Source organism: Ovis aries, chromosome 2, assembly GCF_016772045.2.
Source record: "Ovis aries strain OAR_USU_Benz2616 breed Rambouillet chromosome 2, ARS-UI_Ramb_v3.0, whole genome shotgun sequence".
In the NCBI taxonomy this organism is placed as follows: domain Eukaryota; kingdom Metazoa; phylum Chordata; class Mammalia; order Artiodactyla; family Bovidae; genus Ovis; species Ovis aries.
Window position 1 is genome coordinate 221,344,961 of NC_056055.1, and position 25,715 is coordinate 221,370,675.

Sequence of the window (25,715 nt, forward strand, 5' to 3'; positions counted from 1 at the left end):
CCTAGGTCCGCCAGCCTCTCCCTCACCCCGCAGGGGCCCCCAACCACCCGCCCGCTGAGGGGCTCAGGCCTCTTGCGGGGGAGCTGGCCTCCCCGCCCCCACGCCAGGGGCCGCCCTTTCCTGGCAGGACAGCGGGATCCTGCAGCTGTCAAGGGAGGGGCGGCGGGGGCTGATGTCAGGAGGGATACAAATAGTGCGGACGGCCGGGGGCCCTGTCTCCCCTCGCCACATCCACTCTCCGGCCGGCCGCCCGCCGCCTCCTTCTCCGCGCCGCCCAGCCTCGCCCGCGCCGCCACCATGAGCCAGGCCTACTCGTCCAGCCAGCGGGTGTCGTCCTACCGCCGCACTTTCGGCGGGGCCCCCAGCTTCCCGCTCGGCTCCCCGCTGAGCTCGCCGGTGTTCCCGCGCGCGGGCTTCGGCACCAAGGGCTCCTCGAGCTCGGTGACGTCCCGCGTGTACCAGGTGTCGCGCACGTCGGGCGGGGCCGGGGGCCTGGGGGCGCTGCGGGCCAGCCGGCTGGGCTCGACCCGCGTGCCCTCCTCCTACGGCGCGGGCGAGCTGCTGGACTTCTCGCTGGCCGATGCCGTGAACCAGGAGTTCCTGACCACGCGCACCAACGAGAAGGTGGAGCTGCAGGAGCTCAATGATCGCTTCGCCAACTACATCGAGAAGGTGCGCTTCCTGGAGCAGCAGAACGCGGCTCTTGCTGCGGAGGTGAACCGGCTCAAGGGCCGCGAGCCGACGCGCGTGGCCGAGATCTACGAGGAGGAGCTGCGAGAGCTGCGGCGCCAGGTGGAGGTGCTCACCAACCAGCGCGCCCGCGTCGACGTCGAGCGGGACAACCTGCTGGACGACCTGCAGCGGCTCAAGGCCAAGTGAGCACCCGCGAGCGCCCCCAGAACCCCCTCCCTCTCCAGGGGCCGGGCACGGGAGGCTAGGCCTGGGGCTGGGTCCAGTGGTCAGTACCCCATCGTACCCAGGGTGAGGGTGGTCTAGCTGTGTCTCCGGGGGAGGGGGAAGAGACGCCATGCCTTTCCCTGGGCTCTCAGGCTGCAGACGAGGCTACGGTCCCAATTTTCTTGGGGACATCATGGAGTGGAAATGGGCGACCTTGGGAGACCAGGTGCTTCTTACAAAGCATCTTAAGATGCTGGGGTGATGTTTCTAGGTTCAGGTGGGCACATGGAAGGAGAAAGGAGGCCCATAGGCAGTGGGAGGAAGAGGACAGGTTGGTAGGAGACAAGGAAATCTGGAGCCAGCAGTAGCTCTCAGTTCTTCTGTGATGAAGCCCTGTGGTTGGGGGTAGAGAGGGGATCTTGACCCCTGGGTCAGACTTAAGCTTTACAGGGAGGATGGATAAACTGGAGGAAAGGAGAGAGTGAGTTGGGGAGGAGGGGGGATGTGCAGCCCTCAGACAGATTGGAACACTGATTGTGGCTCCACCAGGCTCCCTGTGCTTCAGGCAGCAAGAATAGAGCAAATATTGGTGGGTCCTGCTTTTCTGCCCAAGTGATCACTGTCCTACCACCCAGGTCACAAACGTTAAATGAGCACCTACATGGGCCAGGCTGGGGCTGCGGCCTGGGAACCCAGAGGTGGATAAAATAAGAACCTGGAGGTGGACAAAATAAGACGCAGTTCTTAATCCCAGGGAGGTCACAAACTAGTGAGGACATGGACTTCCAGGGTGTGGTTCCAGGGCAGAGATTGGGCCACTTCCTGTCCCCTCCCTGTGTGGGCGGGCCCTGCTCACTCTATTCTGAGCCCACTCCCTGGGCAGCCCCCAGTCAGTCTTCTCCCCAGCCTGTTTCATCCTCACCATCTGTCTGTCCTTCTGCCTGTGTCTGCCAGGCTGCAAGAGGAAATTCAGCTGAAAGAAGAAGCGGAGAACAATTTGGCTGCCTTCCGAGCCGTGAGTCCTCTTGGGTCTCCCAGCTGCCTTACCCCTTCTGGCCCCTCTGTGTCACGCCTGGTCTCCCTCTGCCCTGCCCGGGTGATCAGTGTCCCTCTCCCTCTCACTTGATCTTTCCCAGGACGTGGATGCAGCTACTCTAGCTCGAATTGACCTGGAGCGCAGGATCGAATCTCTCAACGAGGAAATCGCGTTCCTTAAGAAAGTGCACGAAGAGGTACTACACCCTGGTGAAAGCGGCTGGAGGGGTGGCAGTGGTGCTGGACTCTGGGAGTGAGGGTGTGAGGGTACGTGTCGGGGTGGTTGGGGACTGAAGCCTAGCCATACCCTGCAGGAGATCCGCGAGCTACAGGCCCAGCTTCAGGAACAGCAGGTCCAGGTGGAGATGGACATGTCGAAACCAGACCTCACAGCTGCCCTCAGGGACATCCGTGCTCAGTATGAGACCATCGCAGCCAAGAATATCTCAGAAGCTGAAGAATGGTACAAGTCAAAGGTGAGACTCTGGTGGCCCCTCTGCCCCTTCAATCCCAGTCTGGAGGTATTTCCTATGGCTCCATCTCTGGGGAGGAGGGTGAGCCCGGGGTCTCCATGCTTCTTTGCCCACTCCTTCCTGCATCCTGCATCCTCCTGTCATCTCAGGGACCCCCTCTCTCTGCCCATAGGTGTCCGACCTGACCCAGGCAGCCAACAAGAACAATGACGCTCTGCGCCAGGCCAAGCAGGAGATGATGGAGTACCGCCACCAGATCCAGTCCTACACCTGCGAGATTGACGCCCTCAAGGGCACCGTGAGTCCCTGGCCACCTCACCTGGCCCAGCCCTTCCCATCTGCAGCTCACGCTCTGTGACCTCGGGTGCATCACACACCCTCTCTGGGCCTCTGTCTCCTCATATCTACCACAGGAGTAGAAACAGACAGGTGGACTCCCAGGGGGGCTCTCAGGAATCGTGGGACTCCTGCATGGAGGCAGGAAGGGTTCCCTTGTTTCAGCTGTATTCTCTGATATTCCACATAAGGCTTCATTTGAGTTCTGAGTTCCCTGGCTCAGAGGACTTTGACAAGTCCTAGGCTTGGCCATCTGGGGTGCCTCCCGGCCCAGAGACTGTGCCTCTCTCCGTCCTGGGCCCCGCATGTCCCCCTGACCACCAGCACAGCCCATCCTTGACCTGGGCACCCCCTCCTGCAGAACGACTCACTGATGAGGCAGATGAGGGAGCTGGAGGACCGCTTTGCTAGTGAGGCCAGTGGCTACCAGGACAACATTGCCCGCCTGGAGGAGGAGATACGACACCTCAAGGATGAAATGGCCCGCCACCTGCGCGAGTACCAGGACCTGCTCAATGTCAAGATGGCCTTGGACGTGGAGATTGCCACCTACCGGAAGCTGCTGGAGGGCGAGGAGAGCCGGTGAGGGGCGAGGCAGAGGCTGGCCATGGGCTCCTGGAGGGGGTTGCGCTGAGGGCCCCCTCCTGCCCTGAAGCGGGGCTCAGGATCACCATCACAAGATCTAGAAACAATATTATACAAGAGGCTACCACTCTGCTGATTACAGAGAATTAACCAAAGCCACCTGGGTAAAAAGTGATTTAATTAATAGCTTTTATAAAAAGAGAAATATAAGTATTCCCACATCCACCTTCAGAATTAAGAACCAGCAGCATAAAACCATATTCAGCAACTAGTAATAAAACATTACTGCCAGTCAAGGGAGAGATGGAAGCAGAGCCGGGAGTAATGAGGAAGGAAGGGGAGGGGGCAGATAGAGATGAATAGAGACAGATGGAGCTGGGACATGATAGGCTAAGAGAGAAGGTGCAGAGATTTATGCTCAGAGGGTGCACACACATGTGTGGGTGCACACACGTGTGTACACACACACACATGTGCTCACAGGAAAAGATGCAATGACACGCTCAGAACAAATCACCTTTAGACGCAAAAACACCATGCAACAAGAAAGGGACACAAGGGAACCTTCTTCATTGATGGAAATGTTCTATATCTTGATTTGGACTGGTGGTTACATGGATGTAGACACTGATCAAAACTCACTGGATTGCACTCTAAAGATCTGTGCATTTCACTATGTAAACTTAACATCAATTCAAAACAGGTCATTTACTCAACAAAATGATGCCCACTGATGCTCACAAAAATGATAAAATCTGAAGTTTAAAAAAATCAGCTGACATATTTAGATACAGATTTATAGAGAGGAAGATTTCAGATACTGTAGAATAATATCCTCATATAATGACCCCTTAAGGTAGCTAAGGTCACACTGCATTTTCCCAGCTCTAGGCATAAAGGGGTGGGGGGTGGCAGTTCCTGGAATTTGCCTTCCTGTGAGTGGGCCAGAGATTCCCAGACTGACTGGAGGGTGGGCACACGCAGTGGATGTCATCCACAGCTCCTGTTGATACACCCTGCAATGCCAAGGGCAAGAAAGAAATCTGGGTATAGTGGAGGGTGCAGTGGGGGTCCTGGTGTCACACCAGCAGGTCAGAGATGGACTGGGGTGATCCTTCCAGAAGGGACAGTTCCTGGGACAGCTCGAGTTGGCCTTTGGCCCCATGCCCCAAGCAGTGTTGAAGTCAGTGGGACTGGGACAGCTGAGGATGGTGTTTACAGAGGATCAGGGCAAGATTTGAGGGGTGGTGACGAGAGAGATGGAGGGTCCTAACCCTTTGGGGGCCTGGTCTCTCTCCTTTTAGGATCAACCTCCCTATCCAGACCTTCTCTGCCCTCAACTTCCGAGGTGAGTGCGTGTTGGCAAGTAGAGGCTGGAGTGGCAGAGGGTAGGAGGCCAGCGGGCACTGCCCGAGGCCAGCCAGGAGGGGAGGATACACCATAGGGACTGGGTTGGGGTCTGGGGAACAGAAAGGGGGCTGCTGCGGGAGAATGGGGACGTTTAGGTAGAGACATCTTCTGACAAAGGGAGCTTTTTATCGTTTTTTTTTTTAATTTCATGGTGTTGTATGATATGACCATGTCCCCTGCATCTTCTGGGAATATTAAGTGGCCAACAGTTTCTTTTTTCTAATATACCCAAACTCTGAGGAAGTACCAGGGTATCCTTGGGGACCTGGCCGCAGAAGCATCTAGAACCCTATGCCTGAGCTACAAGGCACCCACCACTTATTGTCTGTTTGACAAGTTGCCAAGCACCCTCCACTGGCCTCCAGCTGCTTGCTGAACATTTCCAGCTTTCTGGAGCAAGATGTTGGGTGCTTGCTTTAAAAAAAGGAGCCAAACCTTAGCAAAGCCAAACAATTAAAAGAACGAACTCCTAGGGCATTCTGCCATTCTGACATTAGTAATATGCAGATCGAGTGGCTTTCCAACCCCGGAGAGCAGAAAAACACGCTCTAATGATACATTAGGAAAGCAAGTTGGAGTCCTTGGCAGCTTCGCCTTTCCTAGATCAAATCTTTTATATATTCGATGTTCATTTCCATCAGAAAAAAATACATGCTGTGCTCCACCGAGTTGCAATGTTCATCACAGGCTGGCTGACTGCTAAGGAGATTTATGAACACCAAACTCATAACACCAAGGACCTAAATTTGACCCTTCCAATAAAACTCAGAATGGCTCTCTTCGGTTAGCAGTTTATGCAGATACCAAGTGTGAGCCTTGCATTTAAAATCACTTAATGGTTTTTCAAGTCAGTAGTTCTGGGCCATGACAGGGCAAGTACTGCTGTTACCGTTCATTTCACAGTGGGGAAACTGAGGCATGGAGGGACAAGTGACTGGCCATCTGCACAATAAATCAGTGACTGATTCCTGTCCATCTCTCTTTCATTAAGACATCAAGTTGTTCATCCGGAGTCAAAAGGGGCTGGGTACCATGAGATCCTTCAAAAGAGTGCCTTGGTTCTGGGCTCTAGGGTCCTCACTGTCAGGGTTCAAATTCCTGCAGGGATCTTCTGGGGACCAGGGGTGGAGGGGGAGTGAGGAGGGGTGTCGGTGAGGGGGCGGGAATGCTGGGTGGCCTGGGGCCTAGGTGATCCCTCACCCTCTTGAACCTGCCAACACCTGGAGCACACCTGTTGGCTCGTCTTAGCTCAGCCCTGGGCAGCCCCTTGGGTCTGCAGAGCCACCTACTGGGTGCTGGGCACAAGGAAGATGTTTTGCTGAAAAAGTAACAGGCCCATATTGAGGGGGTGGGTGTCTTCTGGGCTTTGCCCAGTGAGACCAGGGAAGGACTCCCAGCCACAGGAACAGCCAGGCCTGGCCTTGGTCAGGCTGAGCGTGTGGATGAATCTGTTACAGAAACAAGCCCTGAGCAGAGGGGTTCTGAGGTCCATACCAAGAAGACGGTGATGATCAAGACCATCGAGACTCGGGACGGGGAGGTGAGTGGTCTGCCTGGAACCCTTACCCCTGAGGTTGGGGGGGGCTGTCAGCCAGGTGTCTTCTACCAGCCGTGCTGGTTCTGCCTGGGGGCAGAAGGGTCTGCCATGCTGGGGAGGAGGTGTCCCGGGGTCATGACTCCATTCTCCGGCCAGCCCTGGGTTAGACTGGGTTTCTCTTCCTCTCTAGGTCGTCAGTGAGGCCACACAGCAGCAGCATGAGGTGCTCTAAAGCCAGAGACCTCTCTGCCGCCAGAGACCGTGCTCACCTCTGTCCTCACTGCCTCCTAAAGCCAGCCTCCCTCCATCCCAGGGCACCACCCCCAGCCACAGTGCTCCGCTCACAGCCTCTGACCCCTGCTCACTGCGACCACCTGTCCTGGTCCCCACAGGGGACCTGGCCCAACCCTCCCGGGCACAGGGAGCCCCTGTCGTGTGAGGTCTGGATGTTGAAGTGAGGGGGCCTGGCCCTGGGCCGCCCTTGGAATGTGCTGGGCAGGGCCAGGCTGGAGCCAAGACATGGCAGTGACCTTACCCTTCCCACCTCCGTGACTTCAGGCTCTAGCATATGGCTTTGGAGGGGACTCCAGAGCAGGACGTAGGAACCCCTCAGGGTCAGGTCAAGCCCTGTGGACCTCCCCATTACCCCCTCCCCGGCCTGAGTCAGAAAGGCAGCATCCTCGGCAAGCCATGCAGATAACTGGGGACATAGCCCCCACCCCCGTGGAGACTGGGGGGCTCGAGACTGACCCCATGGTCCCTTACTTTCCCGAGGTGGGCTTACAAGGCAGGGGCTGCAAGAGAGAACCCCCGAAGGTGCCAGATGTGGGAGCAGGAGATGCAGAAAGAGAGAGGGTGGGCGAGATGCTGGAGAGAAGAGGAGAGAGGAGAGAGCGGTCTCAGGCAGGTGGCAGGGGGGCTCACCTCCCCGTGCCTGCCCCTTCCCCGCTGCAGGGGCTCTGAACAGAAAGAAACAATAAAAAAGATAAGCACAAGCCTAGCACGGCCCCTGCTGTTTTGACTGCCAGGTCTTCTCTGAGAGAGCCCTGTCACACTACCTCTTTTTTTTTTTTTTTTCTTTTTTTAATATTTTTGGGCCACATAACACAACATGCGAGATCTTAGTTACCTGACCAGGGATTGAACCTGTGCCCTTGCAAGGGAAGCATGGAGTCCTAACCACTAGACCACCAGGAAATTCCTTGTATCGCTTCTTGAGGTGAACTGTGTGCTGCCTTCCTACCCAGCCAGACTGTCCCCCAGGGCCTGCCACCCCTTCTGTTCCCAGAGCCTCGCAGCCTGGCTGTATGTGTGTAGCATATGGGGGAGGGGGCTTTTGCTGGGGACTCACACATACCTCTTGTTATGCCCCATTACCAGGACTGCCCCCACGCACTGCTCTGAAGTAGGGCTCCTGTGGTCCTTGCCTAAGGTAGCTTACACCCTCTTTGCACTAAACCTGGATCTTCGAAGCTCCAAGGCCAATTCAGGAAAAATGACCTTGTTAAGAAAAACAGAAAGCTCTATCTCATCCTTGGAAAAGAAGACTCACTGCTCTAAAAAAGATGTCAAGTCATCCTATGTTAGCTTATAATTTCAGTGTAATACAATCTTAAAATACCAAAGGGAAATTTCGGGAGAATTTGGGAAGATAGGGAATGTAGGACATATGGAAAAAAAAATCATAAAACACTAACACAGATATCTTAAAGGTTTTTGTGGGGAAACCTTAATTATTCAGTTCTGGGCATGGTAGACATGGACAGGGGCAGCAGTGAAATCTGTCTTTTCACTCCTTCCAAAAAATAAATTCCAGGTGGATTAGAGATTTAGGAAGCTTGATGGATCCATGTAGGTCTCTGTCTTCCAACCACTCCTCAGATTTAAGAGGTTACTCTTTAGAAGCAGGAAGAGGGTAGAGATCACAGACATGATAAATTTGGACAGTTTGTAAGGGAAATAAATCCAATAGAGCTTTAGTCCTAAAGTCCTTAATATGTTGTTCCTAACTGGCTTTTTCCAGAAGCTTCCAAAAACCTTTCTGGTGTCTCTTTCTCCCCCTTCTTGGATGCAGCCCTGGCTCATGAGTTGCCAGGCCCTCCCCCCAAACCTGTAACTTGTGTGGTCCCTCCCTCCAGGGCTCCAGGAAGGATCCCCTTCTTCAAGGTATGCTATCCTTCATCTTGCCCTGGGAGCATCTGGGGCTAAAACCCCACGTCTCCCCCCTCCCTTCCTTTCCCCACAATCCTCCAACAGAGTGAACCCTGCAGGCCCCAGAACACCCCCCCAATCAACCCGTGGTGGACCCCCAACAGAAATGAGCAGGGGCATTTCCTGTGCACACTGCGATAGAGGCGGGCAGCGCCTTCTTATCCTGGGCCAATGAGGGGCTCTGGAATCTGAGCTCCTCTGTGTGAGAGAGACTCCTGGGTGAGGTGGGCCCATGTGGGCGTGGTGGTGTTTGTGTATCTGTGAGTAACCTCCGGAGTCTCTCAGCTTGCTCTTCCCTCTGAATGAGTTCCGAGCATTCATCTACCGCACAAAGGATAAAGGGACATGAGGTCAGAGAAAGGCTTAGGGGCTTCCCTACCTTCCCAAAAAAGGTTTAGGTGTAGACTGGTCACTAGAAGGAGGAAGTGGAGGACTCTTTAAGACTGGCAGACCCGGATCTCAAAGGCCCCCAGGCCATGACTTGACCCCCAGGAAGTCCCACATCTTGACTAGCTGTCCTAAGGCTACGCTTGAATGCCTCTTGGGTCTAAGAACACACTGCCTCTTCGGGGGCCACTTCTTGCTGGGACAGCTCTGAAGGTCAGAAAGCCCTTCCTTCTCACACACATTTGTCTCTGTGATGGCTACCCACCTGTCTTCAGAGAAGGGAGGAGGCCCAGGGGAAAGCATGGTCTGAGTCAAGCCTTCCTGGACTGGAGCTTCTGGTTCTAAGCCCTCTGGTTTGTCTGTCTCCCTGGGGGTTGGACCGTGACCTAGGAATCTGGGGCAGAGGAGATGCATGTGGCCTGATCCCAGAGAATGGACAAAAATAAACTGAAAAAGATCTGGGTCTCTGGGTGGTCCATACACCCAGATCTTCAGTGTGCACCCACGCACACGTACACCCCGTCCCCTCCATGGCTAAACCTCTCCTACTCCTTGGGAACTGGCATCTGAACACTGAGAAATAAGAGGGTTCAGAGGGCTGACCAGCTTCCCACCATGGGAGCAGTTCCAGACCAACTCAGACCCCACCTGAGCAGGTGGAGTGGGAAGGATTGTGGAAGCAAATATGTCCATAAGCCAAGAACTGACGTCTCAGCAGGCCCTTTCCTATCCTGTCTGTCTCTGGCTATCCCGCCACCCCTGCGCCTGGAGACAAAGCATTCCACTCACTCACCACTTCTCGAACTCCTCCTCTGACCACCAGCCTGCCCAGGACTCATATGCAAATCACTGGCCTTTGCTTCAATACCTTAAATGTCAGCTAACCAAGGGCAAGGTTTTCATTCATTTTATTCACTACTCTTGGTGCCTGGAAGAGGGCTTTGTCCATAGAAGGTGCCCATCAAATATTTAAATGCTTGTTGAATGAATACCCACTGGGCACTTTTATTTACTTTTCTCTAAATTAAATATTTACCAGAAAGGTTGACGGTCCCCACTTCATTCACTGATTCATCAAACAGTGAGCTTTTGCCATGTGCCAGGCACATGGTGCCTCATTATGACTTGGAGGAATCTCCCGCGGCCCAGAAAGACAGGTGAACTGCCAAGGTCACACAGCGTATCATTGGCAGAGGAGGACAGGGGCCCCTGCTCCTTGGCCTCCAGAGAGCAGATTTCTTTCCATGACACCACAGGCTTGTGATTGCAAAGCAGGGCAGACTGGCAGCACACACCAGCTGGGCGCCAGGCCACAGGGCACTGTGGGGCCGTTCTGAGGGACAGATGAGCGCCTTGCAGCCAGCTGCTCTAGGTGAGGGCCCTGGTGAGGGCTGGAGGGCTTCCGGCGTCACAGCCAGTGCGGGCTCCGCCAGGAGAGGGCGCCCGCGACTTGCCAGGGCCTGTGCCCTCCCGACCCAGGCCCGCACACTCCTCCCCACACCTCAGCGAAAGCCCCCATTACGGTCATTCAACCAGGAGAGAACAAGCCACGTTCCAGGCTCTGTGCCAGGCCCTTTTAAATAGTTAATATTTGTTTTAATATTTAATATAATAATTTAAAGCCATCACAACAACCTAAGTCAGATCATGTAATTCCTCGGCTCAGAATCCTCTGAGATGGCTTCTCATTTCACTAGGAATTAAAGGGTCATGGCCTACAAGATGCTAGGCCATCTGGCCCCCGCTGCCTATCTGACCTCATGTCCCTCTAGCTCCCCCACACTCTCCCAGCCCTGCTCTTCTGGAGCCTACAGGGCATATGCTTCCTGGAGCAGTCCTGCCCAGACTTCTGCTCCGTTTGCCTCCTCACCCCTTCAAGATTGGCTCAACAATTCCTGGTGAGGCCAATTCCTACCACTTTGTTCCAAAGTGCAAGCCCCCATCACACTCCCATCTCCCATGTGTGTGTGAAGTCACTTCAGTTGTGTCCAACCCTTTGTGATGCTGTGGACTCTAGCCCACCAGGTTCCTCTGTCCATAGGATTCTCCAGGCAACAATACTGGAATAGGTTGCCATTTCCTCCTCCAGGGGATCTTTCTGACCCAGGGATCGAACCCGAGTTTCCTGCGCCTCCTGCATTGGCAGGTGGATCCTTTACCAGTAGTGCCACCTGGGAAGTACCCCCTCCCATCTCCCTTACCCTGCTTCATTGCCCCAGAACACTTATCTTCTACTGATCTTTATAATTTGTTTCTCTATAGTTGTCTCCTTCCTTGAGTATAAGCAACACGGGGGTAGGAACCCTCTGTTTCTTTTTTAAAATTTGTTTATTTATTTTTGGCTGCGCTGGGTCTTTGTTGCTGTGTGCAGGCAGTCTTTCTCTGATTGAGGCCAGTAGGGGCTACTCTCTTGTTGTGGTGCCTGGGCTTTTCCTTGTGGCGGCTTCCCTTGTTGAGGAACTCGGGCTCGAGAGCACAGGCTCTGGAAGTTGTGGCATGGGATTCGCTGCCCTTCGGCAAATGGAAATCTTCCTGGACTAGGGATCAAACCCATGTCCCCTGCGTTGGCAGGCGGATTCCCAATGACTGGATCACCAGGGAGGTCTCCTTTGTCTGTTTTGTTCGCTGTTATTTCTCTAGAGGCCAGCACAGTGCTGGGCACACAGGAGGAACTAAAAAAATATTTGTTGAATGAATGAATAAACCCTGAGTTGGGCTACTCCAATTTATAGTTGAGGAAACTGAGGCTGAGAGATGTTAAATAACTTGATCAAGATCACAGAGTTAATTTATTCAACCAACCAGCCGATGTTTATTTGCAGACCACCTACTACATTCCATGCAAATTGTTGAGGCATAGTGCTAGAAAGTTTTGGGTTATTGGTTTTCAAAAAATAGTCTCAAATCTTTCTTTTAGTCTTGGTGTTCCATGTGCTTACAATGTCTTCCCCACCTCCCCATTTTTACTTTATAGAATTCAATTTACGTTTGAGAATTCAACATCTGTGGGTGCCTGAGTTGGTGGAGGGGGCATGGTTGACTATGAAGGAGACGCTCAGGCCCATCTTTAGGGTGATGAGACTGTTCTGTACGGTCCTGGGGAACCAGGTGCACAGTCGTCCACATTTGTCAAAACCAGCAGAACTGCACATCAAGAAAAGTAAGCGTTAATGTACGTAAACTAAAGCCAGAGATTTCATTCCTCAAGGCTCTCATCCCTGTAGACATAATCCAGTGTTTACATGGTTTCTTCTCTGCCCTCTCCGTGTACACATAGACACAAGCACACTTTCTTGAGACTCCCAGAATGACAGTGGGGGTGGGGAGGGTTGGCAGGGAGGGAAAAGGGTAACTTTCTCCATCTAATGACTCCCAGCTCCTCCCTGCTTTTCCCAGGCTTCATCCCTCAGGGCTCAAGGTCAGATCTGGTTCTCTCACCTAAACTTTTTTAAAGCTTTTTATTTTGAGATCATTGTAGATTCACATGCAGTTATAAGAAACAGTACAGAGAGACCCTGTGTATCATTTACCTGGTTTCCTAGAATGGTAACATCTTAGATAACTCTAGTACAGTATCACAGCCAGGAAACTGCCATTGATGCAGTCCACCATCTTCTTCAGATTTTATCAGTTTGTGCACTCATGTGTGTGTGTGTGTGTGTGTGTGCGCGCGCGTGCAGGTATTTGGTTTTATGAAATTTTATTACATGTGTAGACTCACACGACTACCACCAGAGTTAAGACACAGATCGTCTCATTATATAAGTCTCACTTAGACTTTTAAAAGCAATAATGTCTTCGCTTGACGTTTCTCAAAGTACAGCTCTCAGGTGCATCAGAGTCACTGGGCCAATTCCGGGGCCCTCCCAGGAATGGAGCCCTCTGGGAGTGGAGCTCAGAAAGCTGTGCTTTTAACAGAGGCCCATGGACAGGGGAGCCTGGCAGGCCATGGGGTCACAAAGAGTCAGACACGATGGAAGCGACCCAGCACAGTACACAATACTTTAAGAACTACAGGTTCTAATGGGCTCCCAAGTCTTCCATCTCAAATCCACCCTCCCCACTGTGGCTGCCAGAGGGATCCTTCTAAAAAACAGTTCTGACCATATTATCCTACTGCTTAATGCCCTGCAGTGCCCTACTCGCGTCCCCCCACCCCCCACCCCAGGGCCATCAGGATAGAGACCTTAGGAAGCAAAGGTCCTCCTGTCAGGACTCACCCACTGTGGTTCAATCCTTGCAGACTCCTCTGATTCTCCTTTTGGCTTCGCTGTGTGGCCTGTGAGATCTTCCTTCCCCTACCATAGCTCAAACCCTGTGCACTTGGCAATCAAAGTGCGAGTTCTAACCACTGGACCGCCAAAGAATTCCCCAGACTCCTCTCATTCTTAGCACACATCATCTACTTTCATCATGCTCTGATTTTGATCATGCTGTTCCCTCTGCCTGGAACGACCTTCCCACTCTTGTCTGCCTGTTGCAACTCTGTACAACGACTCAGTTCTTACAAATGAAGATATGGAGGTTGAGAGGGGTTTGATGTCACCCAGCAAGTAAGGGCAGGGACTAGCTGGGGGCTGGTCCACCTGACTCCCTGCTCCAGGTCTTACTGTTCACCAGGGCCGTCAAGGAGGCTGGGGGAAGCCACTGGTCCCTCTTCCCCAGCCTCTGCTCACCTCCACTTGGGCCTGCTTGCCCATCTGCCTCTCAGAGGTCTCACCCGGGACCTTCTCTCTCTCTCTCTCCCCCAGCCGCGTGGGGCTGGGAATCAGAGACCAAGGAGGAGGGAGGAAGGGAAATGGGATTTAGCCCAAGGGTAACCCGACTCCATGAGTGGGTGGCTAGGGGGCGGGGCACACCACAGGGTAGGGGGCTTGGAAAAGCCCTCAGGGACCCGTATAAGCCAAGGGGGTGGGGGCGACGGGGACTCCTAAAGGAGGGAGAAGAAGCAGAGCAGAGTCCAAGTCCCCTCCTCTGCTGCCCCCTCCCTCCACTGCTCCCTCGCAACCCGAGCCGGGGGGCCTAAAAATAGCCCCCGAGGCGCAACCGCGGCCGCCCCGGTGACCTTCTGGGTAGCACAGGCCGAAGGCGGGCGGGCGGCAGGAAGGCAGGGCGCCGGCCCCCCAGGACTCATCTCCCAGGGCAACATCCCCCGGGTGCCCCCGTGGCCGTCCAGTTCCGGCGTCTCCCCAGCTCAACTCGCAGAGGCCATGCAGAAAGCCCGGGGCACGCGAGGCGAGGACGCGGGCACGAGGGCACCCCCCAGCCCCGGGGTGCCCCCGAAGAGGGCCAAAGTGGGGGCCGGCGGAGGGGCGGCGGCCGCGGTGGCCGGGGCGCCGGTCTTCCTGCGGCCCCTGAAGGACGCGGCGGTGTCTGCGGGCAGCGACGTGCGGCTGCGGGTGGTAGTGAGCGGGACGCCTCAGCCCAGCCTCAGCTGGTTCCGGGATGGGCAGCGCTTGCCCCCGCCGGCCCCCGAGCCCAGCTGCCTGTGGCTGCGGAGCTGCGGGCCGCGGGATGCCGGCGTGTACAGCTGCAGGGCCCAGAACGAGCGGGGCCAGGCCTCCTGCGAGGCGGTTCTCACCGTGCTGGAGGTCGGAGGTAATGCGGAGGTGGGGGCCAAGCCGGGGGGGGGAGGGGGTGCTCATAGGTAGAGAAGGTTACCCTGGCCGCCGCTCGGTGGAGGCATCTGCTCATCCAGCCTTTTCCTGGGTGCTCTGGCTTCTCAGACGTGCTGACCCAGGAGTGCCCGTCAAGAGGAAAGTGCAGGGAAAGCGGGTGTCAAGGTAGAGAGGCTCCCCACAGGAAGCTCAGAGGTTAAGGGTCAGCGTTTGGTAAGCCAAGCCTGAGCCCCATTCAGGCCTCTCTGAGCACTGCATAGTGGGAACCCTCCTAATTTCCCTGTAGAGAGGGGCCTCCTGGGGAAACTGTTCTCACCAGCTCTGATAATTTAGACTTGGAATCTGCCTCTTCAGACATGCCTGCATGTCTGAAGGAGGAGGTGGGCTCCCCTGGTCTGGCTGTGGTGTTGAGGGGATGGGTCAGAACTCCTCATAGTCCATTGCCAGGGCAGGTTGGTGTGGTCAGCACTAGGCTGGAAGGGGCCAGTGGGTGGACATGTACGGATAGGGTGCAGAGCAGCAGGATAGAGTGCAGAGCAGCAGGAGGTAGAGCCTGGGTTGGGGGTTCCCAGCACATATGGAGGGGAGTGCCTGAGAATCCACACGCAAGCCCGCCGAGTGCATGTGCACGGGCGGGCAGTGCAGGGGTCTGGTGGTGCCAGCAGATGAGGGGCTTGTGGAATTGGTATGGGAAGTGCATGGGCCATGTCTTCCCCAGGTTCAGAGGGCATGGAAGGGGGCATGGCCCTGCCTGTATCTGTGAAGGAGCTGGTGATGGTCCTAGGTGGAAGGGAAGGGGCATAAGACTGGGCCCTGTGCTCAGGGTCCTGCTGGGGCTGGTGTGGGTGCAGGCCAGGGCCAAATCTCCTTGGGTCAGTGTTTTAGGCTTCCTTTTTGACTTCCTCAGCCCCTAAACCAGTTCTTCTCTAGGCTGAAGACAGAATCTCAGCAGACTGAGTCTTACGAAATAGAATTCTGAGGAAGAAAGCTGCAACTGGGGGAGATGGCAAAGAGCTTGGAGATCAAGAGTTTGTCCTGGACATTTTCAAGAGGGAATTCTCACTCTGGCTGGGTAGTGTCATGTAGGGGGACTGCTGAGGGGCTGAGGAGGAGGCATACCATGCTCCCCGGGTATAGCAAGCTGCACAGCTCCAGCATCCTGAAGGAACTCAGCAGCTGGAGGGTAAAGAAGGCTGCAGGGTGCAGCTGCGGGAGCTGGAGAGGAGGCTCAGCCTCCCTCTGCCAGCATCTCCACTCTCTCCCTAGCTCTGCCCTGCCCACCTTCCTCTTCAATGATTGAGAGGGCCGAGGCTGGCTTGTCTTGGTTGGCTTCACACCTGGCCAGGTACAGGCTTTCCTCGCACTCACTCTGGGGTTGGGGCTGGGGCTCGTCCTGGCAGAACTCTGAGCTGGGGGAAGATGGGACTCCTTGAGGGCCTTTGTTCAGGGGCAAAGGGGGCTGAAAACAGAACATAAATAAAGGCACAATCGATAAGTTGATGTGAACACAACTTGGAGGAGAGAGATACGGGACAGAGAGAAGTGCTGAGAAGGATCCTAGTATCATTATGTTTGTTTAGAGTCAGAAAGGACCACAGAGAACTGCAGGTCCACAGGCTGCAGCTTTAAGGGTGAGGATGCTGTGGTCCAGAGCAGAGGGGGAGGTCACGACTAGCTGTCTGCTTAAAGACAAACAGCTAGTTATGCCCATCCCAGATCTCAGAACCCAGTCCTCTGAGTTTGGGTTCTGGGGGCTTTTTTTTACCTCTTAAGTTCTGGAGGGAGGAGAAAGAAAAGGGAGAAGGAGCTGTCTGTCGTATGGAGAGCCTTTCTGAAGATGAGAACCTCCTTGCCTGCCCTGGTCCCCCAGAGTGGGAAGAGTGACAGGATGCTAGAGCCCCCACCCCAGCCCCTCTGGAATCCAGGTGGCAGGGTCAGCAGATCTGAGCCCTGGCTGGACATACCTAGCCAGAGGCCAGGAGGCTGGTCTGCAGGCTGCTCTAATGGAACAGCATGTTTGAAAGGCTGGGGTAAGGAAAGGATCCTGGGTGCTGGGGGACTGGATTGGAGACCTTTTGTCACTCATGTCAAAACAGGAAGAGGGTTGGGCTGCAGCAAGTCACATCTGAGAACTTTTCATACTGGTAGGAGCTTTGCCCCAATAGCAGCTTTGCAATTATGATTCATTGGTAATAATTCTTAGTAGCAATTTTTAATAGTATGAATAGCCACTATGCTGCTGTGTGGCAGGCAATATGCTATCGTACCCTTTGATATATCATTTAAGTCCCACAGCAACCCTAGGGAACCCGAGGCCCAGAGGGATTAAATGAAGCATCTTGGTTGTATTGATAGGCGATGGCAAGGCAAGGATGGAAGCCTGGGTCTGTCCCACTGCCAAGAACCCCATGCTTGACTACTATGCCCCTCCCGCCTGATTGGCAAGGGAGGGGCTTTGCTTTGGTAATGTTGGCTGAGTCTGGCTTCCTTCTCTTCCTACTGCCCACCCTCCACCAGTCCCTGCCCAGCGAGAGGTCTCTATCAAGATCAGTTGGGCAAGCAGCTCAGCATCGCTCAGACTTCCTCATGGAAAACTTTCTTGGTTGGTATCAATGCAGGAGGACTTCAGGGTTCTCGAGGAAGTCCAGCCAGGACCTGGCTGCAGAGGGAAGCAGGCAGTTTCCTGGCTGGGATTGCCATCTGGCTCGGCAAGACGGGGTGATGCTAAGGTTCCTGGCACTTCTGAAGCCCAAGATGTTAGCTCAGGGATAGAGGGATATTGGCATGGTTGGGGAAGCTGGGGCCTTGAGAAGACAAGAGGGCTGCAGGCTGGAGAATTTGGAGGATGTAAAATAGGAGGGTGGGATTTGGGGGTATAGAAATGAGGAAAGACTAGGAATAGTGAAGATGGCAGAGATGCAGGATACTTGTATTTAACATGTGTAAAGCACCCTATCTCATTTCAGTATTTAGTTTTCTAAGTTCCAGATTACTGTTATGACCATTATACATAAAAGAAAACTGGTGTTCAAAGAGGGAATTTACCCAACGTCACCTGGTGAGTGAGGTGGCAGACCCAGATCTGAGTCTAGGTCCGCAGTGCCTGTCCTCAGAAAGAGAAGAGTGGGAAGACTGAGGCCAGGATCTAGCATCGTGACTATCCCTCTCTCGGTATCCCCAAGTATCCCCCTGCCAGCATCTCCACTCTCTCCCTAGCCTCTGCTGTCTCCAAAATAGGCAGGCATTCTTCTCTGTCAAAACATCAGGCTCCCATTTGGATGGGCTGAGAAGCTATGTGCCAGTCAAGTAATCAGGGCAAGCACCACCCTCAAAGCTTGGGGCATGTGTGACTGGAGAGGGAGGCCTAAACTGAAGGGTGGGGGTTAAGGAGGAGAGAGCACAGCCAAGGGAAGGTGCAAGCTAACAATGCTCACCGTGTTTGGCAGTCAGAAGTCGCATAGCCAGGGCCTGGGGGACCCTGGTGCGAATCAGAACAGCCAGAGGTCAACAGATGGTAGTAAAACATGCAGGGGACTTGAAGGCATGGAGAGGAGAGATTAGAGAGAAGTAAGGAAGGCCAATTTAGCAAGAGAAAGGTTGGGGACTCCAGCAGGAGCTGCCTGGAGCTAGATGGTGCAGTATCATCTTTTTACACCTAGAATGTGGACAGTGTGGAAGAAAAGCCGGGAGGAAACCAGCATGGAGTTGGGAATGGGTATGGAGAGTGGCCCCCTCCATTCATGCCAAGTCCTAATTAGGGAGAGGAGGGGGGGGCCAGATCAGGAGCAGTGAGGAGCCATGGAAGGGAAGAAAGAGACTAGAGAGGCTGTTAAGTCAGCCAAAGCCCACACAAGACAACTTTCCTAAAGCGAGGGTAGCCCTCCCAGGAAGATCCTGGGTGGAAACAAGATGGTCACGTCTCCAGTTTCTAGAAAAGAGTCTGGGTCAGAACAGAGATGGGAGGAAGGCTGGAGAATGACCTGCTCTAGCAAGATTCTTAGTCCCCATCCCCCCACCCCCATCCTCACTACCAACAGCTGTGCCCCCGCCCCTGTGCCACATGTATGGAGTGCCCACCGAGTGCCCATCACTATGTTAGGTGCTTGAGATTTATAAGTCAGGGGAGGGGGGGAAGACCAAAATCCCTGTCCTCTTAGAGATGACATTCCAGGGAGGGAACACATTATGCATGCAATAATCATAACTATATGAAAATTATATAGTATGTCAGAAAATCAGAGCAGGGTGAACAGGAGGAAGGAAGGGAGAAGATGAGAACAAGGCAGCAAAGAGTAGGGTGTGGGTGTCTGGCTCAATGGAGGCTCTTTGTGAGATGAGGCATGGCTTTTCTCTGGTTAAGGGGACACGCTTGCGGGGCAGAAGTTGGAAGTCTGGTTTGGAGAAATGGCAGGGCGGCCCAGCTGCCCAACCTTGGAAGAAAATGGGTGTTCAGGGGCCAGCTTGGGGAGGCCCACCCTGAGAGTATGCTCCAGGCTGGCCTGTGTGGGTGAGCAGCGTGAGCCCAGAGCAGGAACCGAGTCTCATGGGCCCCTCTTCGGCCCAGCTGTCCCGTCACTCACGCCTGCTGCCCATTGGTTATTTTTGCTACGGAATGTGCCAGCCCCTCGGATTCTCCTGGGGAACAGGGGCTCAAGTTACCCCCTCTCCTCACTCAGCTCCCCCATCTGTGAGTGGGTGTGTTTGGGGGTGGGCAGGGAAATCGCCTATGTGTGTCCAGAATCCTCCGACTAGAATTGATAAAGACATACACGTGCCCCCTTCTCATTGCATGTCCTGTGTGTGTGTCTGTAGGTGCAACAAACAGGGGGTCTGGGTAACAGGACCACCTGCAGGCACTCAGAACGTACAAGACATGACCTAAAACTTTAAAGAGCCACAAAACTCAAACAACTTCAGGAGCCAAGTAGAAACTGAAAAGGAGAGAGGTGGTCTTGTCAGCAGTTGAATTTGAGCAGGCTTGCCCAACTTAAAATATTGTACAGGCTGAACAAAACTCATCAGTTGGCTCAGTATTTATTTTGAACCCATGCTTTAAAGAAAAAAAGTTAGGGGTCCTCCTAACCAATCAGTATATGAGGTTTTATGGCATGGTGGTCAGTAACTCAGTCATGGTGCCTGGGTGAGAATCCCTGGCTGCCAACTACAGGCTCTGTGGCCTTGGGCAAGTAACCTCTCTGTGCCTGTGTACATATTGAGTTTATTCATATAAAGTGCCTAGGCCATTGCTCGGTACATACTAAGCATGCTGTCAGTATTAATGATAATGACTTTGTAGTCACATCTCAGCAACCAGGATTGGCACTACTTGTGTGTATTGGGGTGGGAATTCGGATCTGGGCAATCGTGGAGGCACAGAACCTGTGTGGCTTTGGCTAAATGATAGGACTTGTCTGAGCCTTAGTCACTTGTTGATTAAATGGAGTCAGTTACATGTTCTTCAGAGTTTAAACTCACAGAGTTGTTGTCAGTGAGGTAACCTTTATAAAGTGCCTGAAGTTGCTCAGTCTGTCTGACTCTTTGCAACCCCATGGACTGTAGCCCTCCAGTCTCCTCTGTCCACCGGGTTTCCCAGGCAAGAATACTGAAGTGGGTTGCTATTCCCTTCTCCAGGGGATCTTCTGACCCAGGGATGGAACTCAGTTCTCCTGCATTGCAGGCAGATTCTTTACCATCTGAGCAACCAGGGAAGCCCTGATAAAGTGCCTGACACTTAAATGTTTAGGAAACTTAGGTATAATGATTGTGTGTCGGGGGGGAGGGGTAGTGTTTTGTGCAAGCAAAGTATGCATGATGCCAAATGCCAGGAGGAAAAAGAAAATTTGATGTGTGCTCACCCATGAATGAGAGTTGGGTTATATTTGTGAATAACAGGAAATTTTCTGGGCACCTTAGCTCGTGTGTGTGTGTGTGTGTGTGTGTGTGTGTGTGTGTGCGCGCGTGTGTGTGTGTGTGTGTGTGTGTGTGTGTGTATGCCAGGGTGCAAGGACAGAGGACCTACAATCAGGGAACTTGAGGGCCTTCTTTGACCTTCCTGAGCAGCCTGAGGGGGTTCGCGTTCTGGGTCCAGGTCTCTAGGAGGACCCGTGGCCTGTGTATGATCCGGGCGCCCCCGCCCGGCGCCGCGGCCCTGCGATGTGTCGGGTACTGCCTGGCAAGGCGGACGCGCGCGCATGTTTGTGGAGTGAGCCAGTGGAGATGCGTCTGACCTTCTGGAGCGGCCCAGCGGGAGGCGGGCGAAGGTGGTGTGGACGCCGCGCTGGGCGGCCAATGAGCGAGTGGCCCGAACTCTCCTAGGGGCCAGTGCACCCTTTTCTGTGCCTCAGTTTCCCCATGTGCCCAGGACCCAGGAGGCCGATGCGGGGTGGGGGAGCCGCAAGGCAGGTGATCGCCGCCCCCGGGGACGCAGGGCAGCCGGCGAGGGAAGGGGCTCCTGGGGGGTTGCGGGCTGGCGGGGGAAGAGCGGGCTCCGGCCGCCGCCGCCGCCGCCGCCGCCGCCTTCCCCCCGCCCGGGCTCCGGCGGCCCCGAGGCTCCTTCCGCCACCGGCGCCGTCCCCCGCCCGCTCCCCGCCTCGCCCCCGGCCCCGCCTCCGACTCCGCCCCGCCCCCGCCCGTCCCCTCCTCGCCCGGCCGCCGGCCCGGCCCCCTCCCCCGCCATGAAGAAGCTGTGGGTGAAGAAGCGTTTCCAGGTGAGGGCTCCGGGGGCGGGCGGCGCCGGGAGGGGGCAGGAAGGGCTGGGCGCCCCGGAGGGAGGGCGGGTCGCCGCGGCAGGGCCCGGGGGAGGGGGCGCCGGAGCCGAGCCTGCCCCACCCCGGCGGACAAGGCGGCGAGCAGGGCGCGCTCCAGGGGGCTCCCCGGCCTACGTCAGGCCCCTCCCCGCGCCCAAGGGCAGAGCCCCCGCCCCCCCAACCTCCAGCACCCGCGATCGCCGCGACCCCCGGGGAGGCCCCCGCAGCCGCCCTGGCGTGGAGCGCCCACGGGTTTCTGTACCACCTCTCGCCTCTGTCCAACCCCTCCGTGTCCCTGGCTGGCTCTCCCCAGCCCCCCACTCGGGAGCCTTCCATCTTCCGGGGCTCCTGGAAGCCACGGCGCAGGGATCCGCGCTGAGCTCAGTGCATTCCACTAGCCTTGCCCTGTCCTCCGTGGACCCGGGCCTCCTTCTTGCTTTCCTGAGGCTCCCGTCCTTTGGGGGACCTTGCCCTCTGCCCCCGCAACACCCTCCTGCCCTCTTGACACCTATCTGAGGCGTCTGTTCCCCCCAACCCTGCCCCCAGCAGGAATCTGTGTCCTTGTCCTTCCATCTCCCAGTCATCCAAGCATGCCCCCCCCAATTTCTTCCTTCACATCAGTCAGCCTCTCTATCTCTGGGAGTGTCGCTCAGGTCCCCAGTCCTCTGACCAGCGTTTGACCCTTAGTCCACCCTTCTTCCTCCCCAGCTCCTCCCCAGAGCCTCGCGGGAGCTCCAGGGGGAGGGCTGACAAGCAAGGAAAACTGGAGATATTTATTCCCTTTAGAGGAAGCTAGCTGCCGGGGTCTCTTCCACTTCCCCTGCCCCCAGTGGCCCCTTGGCCAAGTTTCTGATTGATACAGAGGTTTGGACGAGAGGTATAGGGAGGTCGGAGCATCAGGAGCGAGCCTTCCCCTCAACTCCTCATTCTGGCTTTTCTCTTTCAGAAAACCGGCCACTCCCGCCGGGCCTTTGGCCGACTCACCCATGGTGCGTGGACCGTGAGCTGCCTGCTCTAGCCCATGCACGCTCCTCCTCTTGGTCCATGTCCCTTCATGAGGCACCCAGGCCTGAAGACGGCCCATGAGATACAGGACCCCCACATTCCCCCACCCACCTACCTACCCACCCACCCACCCACCCAAGAAAGCCCCTTACAGCTGAGAAAGGACCTAGCAATAGGGGTGGGGGTTAGCTGGCACACCCCTCATGGGTCCCAGACTTATTATTCTTCATCTGTGGGCCTGGTAGGGATGAGTTGAGTGCCATGCTTCTACAACCAGCACGTGGCTCCTGCTTGTCATGGCACTCAGGGAGAAACTGAGGCACAGAACCTGATAGAATCTGGGAAAGTTAAAAGAAACATGCCCAAGAAACTTTGCTCCTAGCCTGACCACATTTTTGAGGACCATTCAGCAGTAGCAGAGAGGGTTTGGGAAGAAGGTGCAGGTCACGTCATGATGCCAAACAGATGGAGAGGTTCTTTTGAGAGGTCAAAGCACAATGCAGATACTGTACCAGAAGATGGGCCTGACTCCTAATGGGGGGCCTGGGTCTGTGGCTGGGCTGAGTACAAGTGTGTGTGGGTGTGTGTGTGTACGTGTGTGTGTGTGTGTGTGTGTGTGTGTGTGTGGCCAGTGGGAGCACCAGTGAAAATGCGAAGGGTGCAGAATCACTGGAGTCATTGGAAGAATCCCCCAAAGCACACTGGCTCCCCAGTACTGGGCCCACTGGGGCCGGCAGGCAGTTAGCAAATAAGAGAGGCTTTGCTCATGCTAGGTGTCTCCCTCCCCCGACTCCCATCCCTATAGGGCATCTTTGGGCACCGGGTACCCTGATGGCCCCTCTGTCCTGCCTGCCCACCATGCCCTACCCCACAAACGCTCTGATAACAGTCTGTCCATGTCTCTCTCCTGCTGCTCCTATGGAAGCGAAGTTTTCCGCTCCTGCAGAAAGCAAAGTTACGGTAGGAAACTGGCTCCTGCCCTTGCCCTCCACTCCCCTGCTTCCCTGCCCAAACCCGGCCTCTCCTCACCCTGCCTCAGCTGCACCCTGATGTGTTCCGGCTGGTTTGGGGTGGAGGACAGGCTGGCCCTGCGGTTGGTCGAGTGCCCTGACAGTACGACTCTGAGGTGACTCCCCTTTGTTCCTGGGTACCAGAACCCAGACTTTAGAACCTTGAAACCTAGGATCTTGTTATTTGGGGGGCTGTGCGGGAACTTATCACTGACAGAGAGGAGGGGGAGGGGCTACAGCCCTGCAGTCCATCAAGTGGCCGGGTGGGGGGACTGCAGGTAGCTTTGAGGGCACTACCACGGAGGCAGGGGTGAGGAGCCAGAGGACCGGCATGAGAGGGGTGACCCCGAGGCTCCCAGGATGGGCAGCGGGATGTGGGGAGCTAAAAGGGAGAAAAGATAGATGATGGAAGTCCTTCTGATGGCGATGTGGAGCCTGCTGTGGGGGAGGCAGGAGGGAAGAGTTGGAGTCAGGGGGTGGAGAGCCCTGCCCACACAGACCCCTTCTCCTCCAGACTCCGAGACGGGCGAGGATGACATCAGCGACGGGCAGGGGACCCAGCGCCTGGAGCTTCGGGATGATGGGGCCTTCAGCACCCCCACGGGTGAGCTCTCTGGGGTGCACACAGAGCCAGCAGGTGGCCTTCCCTCCAAAGATGCCTGGCTTCACTGTGTTCCTCTCTCTAGGGGGCTCTGATACCCTGGTGGGCACCTCCCTGGACACACCCCCGACCTCCGTGACAGGCACCTCAGAGGAGCAAGTGAGCTGGTGGGGCAGCGGGCAGACGGTCCTGGAGCAGGAAGCGGGCAGCAGGGCTGGCACCCGCTGCCTCCCGGGCAGCCCAAGGCAAGCACAGGCAACCGGGGCCGGGCCACGGCACCTGGGGGTGGAGCCGCTGGTACGGGCGTCTCGAGCTAATCTGGTGGGCGCAAGCTGGGGGTCAGAGGATAGCCTTTCGGTGGCCAGTGACCTGTACGGCAGCGCATTCAGCCTGTACAGAGGACGGGCGCTCTCGATCCACGTGTAAGTAACGGCCTTACCTGGGCCCTTCACTGTCCCACCTCACCATGCCGTCCTGCACTGCCCCTCACCGTCCATTAGCCTCCACACCCCACGTCCCCTGCACCATCCATCCCTCTGTGCACTTCTCCAACCCCCCATTGCTTCCTCTCCTGGCCCCAGCTGCCCACTCTGTCTTCCCACACGGCTCCGTCCTCCTCCTATTCCATCACCACCCACATGCTCCCGCTCCCACCTGTCCTGGCTCACTGTGCCATCTCCATGGTCTCGTGGACCCCTCTCTCCCTTCCTTGTCTCCTGCAAGATCTCCACTCTCCCGGGGGCCCTCTCCCGCCTCACCCATTCAGGCTCCAGTTGTCCCCAGGATCCCCACTCCCCCCCCCTCAGGGGCCCCCTCCGTGCCTGCTGTCTCAGCAGCTGCTGCCTTTTCATCTCTGCACATTCCTGTTCCCATGTGGGCCTTTTTCTGGGAGGAACGGAACCTTTCTGCACGGCAGCTCCCGGGAGAGCAGGAGGGAGCGAGCGAGAGCACAGCCAGGAGACAGAAGAGAGCGAGGTGGTCAGGGGGTTGTTGGGGCCAGGGGCCTGGGAGAGCAGGGGGCTGTGAAGTGTGTGGGCGGCAGGGGGCTGGGGCAGGGTGGGATGGAGATTGGGGGTTGGGGGGGCTAGGCTGGAGGCAGAGGGCTCGGAGTGATGGAGGTGGGGGCATGTGAGGACCCCACGTGGGAGACACCTCAGGGTGGGGTTGAAGGTGGTCCTGGGAGGCTCTGGTGAGGAGCGGAGGTGTTGGAGTGAGGCGTTGGAGCTGGTTTTGGGTTTTGGACATGTGGGACTGGCAGATGCACAAGGGAGTGCTATGGTAGAAGAGGGGAGTGGCTGATGAGAGAGGTTATCAGGGGGCATTTGGGGAGCTGAGGGGGACCTGATTTGTGATGGGTATGGTGTGTGTCAGGGAGGTACCACCCTGGAAGAGAAAGAAAGGGCCTGATGGGGGGAGGCCTTTATGCAGGTGGCTGAGGTGGCTGGTGGTACACAGGGAAGAGGTCTGGGGGCAGGTGCAGAGGAGGCGCCCTTGCTTTATCTGACTGGCATTAACCAGGCGCTCCCTTGCCCTGGACTTGCCTTTTCCTTCCCTGCCTTTCTTTGCCAGGCCCCAGCCGGAGCCTGGAGTTGCTATGGCAACTTCCGAGGAACCCATTTCCTTAGTGATGTCTGTGGTACACAAGCTGGCCTGGAGCTTGAAACTGCCAGCAAGAGATCTCCTCTGCTGTCCCCAATTTCTCTCCCTGCCTCACCCAGTTCCCACAGGCCATTCCTCAGGGACTCTGCTGTCCCTCCCCGAGAGTAGACTCTGCCTCCCTGCAGGTGGCTGGTTGAGGTTTTTCTCCCTAGGGCACTCTAGATTGCATGCCCCCCACCCCCACCCCACACCCTGTTGGAGGTGA

At 55.8% G+C, this 25,715-nt stretch overlaps 2 protein-coding genes and 1 long non-coding RNA gene across 11 annotated transcripts in view; 2 read left to right on the forward strand and 1 right to left on the reverse strand.

The window, feature by feature from the left end:
• The first annotated feature begins 216 nt into the window (after nucleotides 1-216).
• On the forward strand, nucleotides 217-7,273 carry DES (desmin). The gene is made up of 9 exons (XM_004004952.5): nucleotides 217-875; nucleotides 1,852-1,912; nucleotides 2,034-2,129; nucleotides 2,247-2,408; nucleotides 2,578-2,703; nucleotides 3,103-3,323; nucleotides 4,631-4,674; nucleotides 6,194-6,276; nucleotides 6,464-7,273. The coding sequence occupies exons 1-9, from the start codon at nucleotides 298-300 to the stop codon at nucleotides 6,503-6,505; spliced, it is 1,413 nt and encodes a 470-aa protein (XP_004005001.1). The 5' UTR covers nucleotides 217-297; the 3' UTR covers nucleotides 6,506-7,273.
• A 4,368-nt stretch (nucleotides 7,274-11,641) lies between these two features.
• LOC132659333 (uncharacterized) lies at nucleotides 11,642-13,975 on the reverse strand. Its single transcript, XR_009599648.1, has 2 exons — nucleotides 13,092-13,975; nucleotides 11,642-12,015 (listed from the first exon to the last, which is right to left on the reverse strand). It is a non-coding gene; the product is annotated as an uncharacterized LOC132659333 (long non-coding RNA).
• The window catches only part of SPEG (striated muscle enriched protein kinase), a 58,405-nt gene continuing 46,635 nt past the window's right edge, over nucleotides 13,946-25,715 (forward strand). For 4 of the 9 annotated variants that reach the window (XM_042244285.1, XM_042244291.2, XM_042244292.2 and 1 more), the window contains exons 1-5: nucleotides 13,946-14,469; nucleotides 22,182-22,224; nucleotides 23,166-23,200; nucleotides 23,765-23,854; nucleotides 23,937-24,273. In XM_042244285.1, the coding sequence (XP_042100219.1) occupies nucleotides 14,082-14,469; nucleotides 22,182-22,224; nucleotides 23,166-23,200; nucleotides 23,765-23,854; nucleotides 23,937-24,273 (893 nt within the window). In that variant the 5' untranslated portion in view covers nucleotides 13,946-14,081. Of the gene's footprint in view, nucleotides 14,470-21,155; nucleotides 21,197-22,181; nucleotides 22,225-23,165; nucleotides 23,201-23,764; nucleotides 23,855-23,936; nucleotides 24,274-24,750; nucleotides 24,827-25,715 lie in introns of those variants that run through there. The other 5 variants (XM_042244287.1, XM_042244289.1, XM_042244288.1 and 2 more) reach the window with 5 other exon arrangements.

What these genes read in the sequence shown, in the direction of transcription:
- DES (XM_004004952.5), top strand. Translation starts at nt 298, where the DNA reads ATGAGCCAGGCCTACTCGTCCAGCCAGCGGGTGTCGTCCTACCGCCGC. An exon ending in TTAAGAAAGTGCACGAAGAG is followed by an intron (nt 2,130 to 2,246) that starts GTACTACACCCT and finishes CATACCCTGCAG; the next exon opens with GAGATCCGCGAGCTACAGGC. An exon ending in CTCTGCCCTCAACTTCCGAG is followed by an intron (nt 4,675 to 6,193) that starts GTGAGTGCGTGT and finishes AATCTGTTACAG; the next exon opens with AAACAAGCCCTGAGCAGAGG.